This window comes from Netta rufina (genome assembly GCF_964035555.1).
Source record: "Netta rufina genome assembly, chromosome: 8".
NCBI classification, from domain to species: Eukaryota; Metazoa; Chordata; class Aves; order Anseriformes; family Anatidae; genus Netta; species Netta rufina.
The window spans coordinates 8892823-8898153 of NC_140131.1; the positions used below are offsets into that span (position 1 = coordinate 8892823).

Sequence of the window (5331 nt, forward strand, 5' to 3'; positions counted from 1 at the left end):
TCCCTGCCAACAGCCAAACCGAACAGCGTTTGGTCCCTGTAAATAAATTAAAAAAAAAAAAAAGGGGGGGGGGGGGAGCGCTTAAAGATGTTTATTTACTTTGTAAGTCGTTGCAAAATTTAGGCGGAGATCAAGTTGCATTCGGTCATTCAAATGCTGCAGGCCCGAAGGGGACGTGTGTACATGGAGGGGGGGGGGGGGGAATCCTCCAACTTCTTTTCTCCTGGGTCAACTTTTCCAAAGAAAATAAAGGGACGCGGAGCGGGGAGAGAAGGGGTTAGGGACCTTCCTCCCGGCCCCCACCGCCTCCCCCGGCAAAGGCATGGAAAGGAGCAGGGCTTCAGCGAGCAGCGGTGCGATGGGGGGGGGGGAAACCAAAAAGCGACCAAAGAAATAAAACCAAATCCAAAATCTGGGGGGGGGCCCTTCCTCACCGCCCGCGGAGAGGGACCCAAAGCGGGGACCCCCCCCCTCGGCAGCCGGAGCAGCGAAACTCGCTGAATTTCGCCAAAACCTGGGAGCCCCTCGCTTCCCCGAGACCCGAGCGGGGCTCTCGGCTCTCAGCGTGACAAAGGACATCGCAAAGAACCATTGGGATTATTTTTTTTTTTCATTTTTTCTTTTTTTTTTTTTTTTTTTAACCAGGTCACAAACATTTATTAATTTACACCACCGGCGGACAAAATTCTGTTGCCTTTTCCACATCAAATTATTCACAGATTCTCTCAATAAAATAAGATATGACGGATGCACAACCAGTGAAGGGTAAACTGGACTCCGCTCATTAGCTCCCGAATAATCTATATACAAATAATTACCGATACACCAAAAACCCACGCGTGGAGGGGGTGGGAAAAAGGGGATAAGAAAAAAAAAAAAAAAAAAAAAAAAAACAGTACGGGAATTCTCCTAACTTCCTGACGGATCAGATTTTCATTTAAACGTGCATTTGAATGTCTCATTGAAAAATAATAATTAAAAAAAAAAAACGCAGTCCTGAGTTTCACCGACTTTTCTTTTCCTTAAAAATAAAGAAACACTAAACAGTGCCTTTTAAAACCAAAGCTTCAAAGAAACTGCAAAATAAGATGGAGCCGTTCAAACATTTTCCTTAAGAGAAGGGGCAGGAGGGACACCCCTGGCAAAGCCGCCAGGGAGAGGGGCTGAGGGCACCGAAAGCGGGCACGTCCCAAAGTCCCCCCGCGGGCTGCATCTGGGGACCTGGCAGAAAAGCCCCGCAGCTCTCAAAGAAAATATTTCGGACCCTAAAACCTTTCTTTTCTCACCCCAAGACCCCTTCTTCCCTCCCTCCCCCTGCAAGACGTTGCTCACCCAGGTCCCAGCTTATGTTACGGCCACTTTCTGAATACGCTTTGGCGCTTGCGGGATGAAATATTGTTATTTTCCCCCTCCCGATTTTTCTTTTTCATTTTTCTTTCTCTTTTTTTTTTTTTTTTTTCCGAGGAAAGAGACACAAACAGATTTGGATGCCACAGAGCCTGGAAATAAAGTTAAAAATAAAAATAATAAAAAAAAAAAAAAGAGGAAATATTTCCTACCTTAAAACACAACAGGAGGAGGTTGGGGGGAAGGGGGAGAGCGGGGCAGAGGGAAGGGGGGCAGATTGGCGAGGAGAGCTGGGAAGGGGCCGTTTGGTTTGCGCCTCTCCCCCCCCCCTCCTCCTCCTCCCCTTCCCCTTCTCCTGGCCGGAGCCCGCTTTAAAAATGACAGCTGCTAAGGTTTGTGATTTTACTGGAAAAGTTCTGCGCGGGCTGCAGGAGCGGCTCGTGTGCCAGGCCGACCTGGGGCTGCGCCGGGGCCAAGGCGGGGCTGAGCATGGCCAGGACCGGCGCCGGGGGGCCCGCCTGGCCGGCGGGGTAGGGCGCGGCGGGCGCGGCGCTGGGGTTGGTGCTGGGCGGCGGGGGCACGGCCCCCCCGATGATGTTGTCTATGGAAAAAGAGGGCCGGGAGGGGTTGCCACCACCACCCCCGCCGCCGCCGCCGCCACCCGTGCCACCGCCACCGGTGGGCGAGGGGTCCGGCTTGAGGGTCTGCAGCAGGGCGGCGGGCAGGGCGCTGGGGCTGAGCTGGGGGTGGTAGAAGGATTTCCTGCAGTTCAGCTCGCCGCCCAGGAACGAGGGCAGCCCCGAGGCGGCGGAGAAGACGGAGGCGGCGGGAGGCGGCGGAGCCGGTAACGGGCAGTGCGGAGCCGGGAAGGGGAAAGCGCCCGGGGCGCCGCCGCCGGCGGGGTGGTGGTGATGGGGCGGGGGGTAGCCCTGCAGCTGCAGGCCGTAGTTGTAGCCGTAGTGTCCGTAGGCGAAACCGGGCAGGAAAGCGGCGGGGTCGGCGGCCCCGGCCCGCAGCAGCAGCTCGGGGTGCGGCGGGTGCAGCTGCTGCTGCCGCTTGAAGCGCTTCCTCCGGCGCAGGAAGCTGCCGTTGTCGAACATGTCGGCGGACTCGGGGTCCAGCGTCCAGTAGTTGCCCTTGCCGGGGTTGCCGGGCTCCCGGGGGATCTTGACGAAGCAGTCGTTGAGCGAGAGGTTGTGGCGGATGCTGTTCTGCCAGGCGGGGAACTTCTCCCGGTAGTAGGGGAAGCGGCCGCTGATGAACTCGCAGATCTCGCTCAGCGTCAGCCGCTTCTTGGGGCTCTGCAGGATGGCCATGGTGATGAGGGCGATGTACGAGTAGGGCGGCTTCACCAGCGGGTTCTTCCCCCCGCCGCCGCCTCCTCCGCTGCCTCCCCCGCCGCCTCCCCCTCCGCCGCCGCCGCCGGCCGTCGCCTTGTCCCCGGGCGCGGTGCCGCGGGCGCACGCCGGCTCCGAGCCTCCGGCGGGGGACAGGCGCTCCGGGGACCCCCCCATGCGCCCCTTGGCGGCCCCGCTCCGCGGCAGGGCGAGCCCCAGCGGATCGCCCTCGTCCTCCTCGTCGTCCTCCTCCTCGTCGTCGTCGTCGTCCTCCTCCTCGTCCTCCTCGTCCTCGCTGTACTTGCCCCCGTCCTGGGGCGGGCCCACCACGTCGATATCCGCGTCCTCCACCTCGGAGAGCGGCTCTTCCTCCGGGGAGCGCTCGGACATGATCCCGCAGCCGCCGCCGCCTCCTCCGCTGCTGCTGCCCAAAGTCATTGTTGGGAGGCCGGGGAGGGAGGCCGGGCTCCCCCCCCCACCTAGCGGCGGTTCCCGGGATGGGCCCGGGGCCGTGCCGGAGGGGCTGCGGCCGCCGCCGGGACACCGAGCCCCGCTTCGCCGCCGCTCCGAGCCCCGCTTGGCCGCGCCGCCGCTGCTGGCGGGGCCCCGGCACGGCTGCGGGGTGGTGGCTGCCGAGGGAGGGGCGGCCGAAAAGGGGGGGGGGGACGGGGGACGCGGGGCAGGGGGAGGAGGAGGAGGGACGGGCCGGGACGCCCCGGGGGCCGGGCAGGGAGCTGGAGAGCGGCGGTAATAAATAATAGCGATAATGATGATAAAAGGGGAGAGGGAGAGACGGGGGAAAGGGGGGGGGAAAAAATAATCTGTGTGTGTAAAGTGGGGGGGGGCGGTGGGTCTTTGGGAGGGCTGGGGGGGGCAGGGAGGGAGGGGAGGGGGGCGGGGGAAGAGGGAGGGGGGAGGGCAGAAGTTGGGAAGGCGGCTCCCCCCCTCCCCACCCCTCCCGAGCCGGGACCCGGTGGAAACGCTCCCACTCTGCGCCTCCTGCGAGCGCTCCCCAGGCCTTTATAGGGCCGCCCCGGCATCACGTGGAGCCCGCAGCCCCGGGGGGGGGCCGCGAGGGGCTCCCGGCCCTGCCCGGACCCCCCCCCGGTGAGGATGCTTTCGAGGAAAGGCGCTGCCCGCCCCCCCCCCAGGACCCCGGTCACGGCTGGCCGGGATAGGGGCTGTGGGACGTAGAGCCCCCCCGCCCCACACCTCCAGCCGCGCCGGAGGCTCGCAGGGTCCTTTAGGGCCGCCTCCCTCCCTCGCCCCCCCCGACGGCTGCCCGCCCCAGGGGCTGGGGGCTGCGCCGCTGGGACCCTCTGGGGGGACCACGAATGAATCTGGGGGTCCCCGCTCCCCTTCTCCTCGGTCTGACGTCAGAGACACGTCAGAGACACGTCACCGAGCACCCAGCACGCCGCCTCCCCCAGGGGGGGGTCGGGGGGAGATGCCGGGGCCCGGCAGGTGCGAGGAGCAGCCCCCGGCGACCTCTCGCCCCGGGCGGTAGCCACGGGTGCCCGCAGGGTGCTGGGACGGTGCCCGAGCCCCGCAGCCCCTCCCGACGGGGGCTCCCCGGCCCGGTGCCGCTGTTCCCCCCTGGCACCCCGGGGGAGGGCAGTCCCCCCCCTCCCATCCTTCTCCTCCTCCCCGGCCTCCCAAAGCCTCTCCGCTGCCTCCGCTCGCCCTGAGCTGCAGCATCCCCCCGAGGGCAAGGCCCCTGCGGCCAGCCCTGGGGGTCACGGCCACTGTCACCCACCGGAGGGGACTGGGGGGGGCCGTGCCAGCCTCCTGTCCCCGTCTCGCACGGGGTTTTGCTCGGAGAGGCTCTGCGAGCACGGAGCCTCGCTGCTTTTTCGGGGGTCTCCGTCCCCCGGATTTGGGGGATGCGCGGGGAAGGAGGGAGGGGACGGGGCTGCCAAAAAGGGGATGCCAAAAAGTCCTTCGGGTACCACCTCGGAGGGGAGGAGGCCGGCTGGGTGCTCCGTTTTCTGCTCCTTTCTGCCAGCAGCAACAGGCAGCTCCGTTCAGCCCTTGCAAGCCGGGGGGCTGGTGGTTGGGGAGGGGGGGTCTGTGCCGCTCCGCCTTTCCCCCCCCCACCCCAAGGCCGCGCTCAGCACTGTGAGAATCTGCGGTGATGGATTGCCAGGCGCTGCTGTTAACAGGTGCGAGCATTTGGTGATAAAATCTCCAGCACTAATACCGGGGAGCCGGGCCAAACAGCTGCGCGGCCCCGCTTCCAAATGCCGGTCACAATTACTCAAAGCCTAACGACTCGGTGCGCCGGGGAACCCCCGCGAGCGGGCACCCGCACCCCTCCCGCACCCCTCCCGCAATCCTCCCGCTCCGGAGCCGCGGCCCCGGCCGCATCCTCCTCCCTCGCTGCGATCGGGGCAGGATTTCCCTGAACGGCCGGAGAAATCGGTGAAGAAGCGGGCGAAGAGGGCTGGGGGAGCTGCTTTCCCGAGTCCTTTCACTTTTCTACCCTTCTCCTGCCGACAACCTGCACACGCATCCCCCTCTCCTCTCCACGCGTGTGTGCAAGCGGCTCTGTTCATCCTCTCTCGGCCAGCCCGGAGAAACGCTCCGGCTCCTCTCCATCTCTCCCACCGCCGCTGCTCAAGCTCCCCGTTAGCCAGCCCGGCGGCGA

At 64.3% G+C, this 5331-nt stretch overlaps 1 protein-coding gene across 1 annotated transcript; it reads right to left on the minus strand.

Annotated features, from left to right (window-relative positions):
* Positions 1-257: 257 nt before the first annotated feature.
* FOXD2 (forkhead box D2) lies at positions 258-3471 on the minus strand. The gene has a single exon (XM_084290743.1). The coding sequence runs from the start codon at positions 3120-3122 to the stop codon at positions 1719-1721; it is 1404 nt and encodes a 467-aa protein (XP_084146869.1). The 5' UTR covers positions 3123-3471; the 3' UTR covers positions 258-1718.
* Between the last annotated feature and the right edge of the window lie 1860 nt (positions 3472-5331).

Coding starts and splice junctions, on each gene's coding strand:
- FOXD2 (XM_084290743.1), bottom strand. CDS start 3,122: ATGACTTTGGGCAGCAGCAGCGGAGGAGGCGGCGGCGGCTGCGGGATC.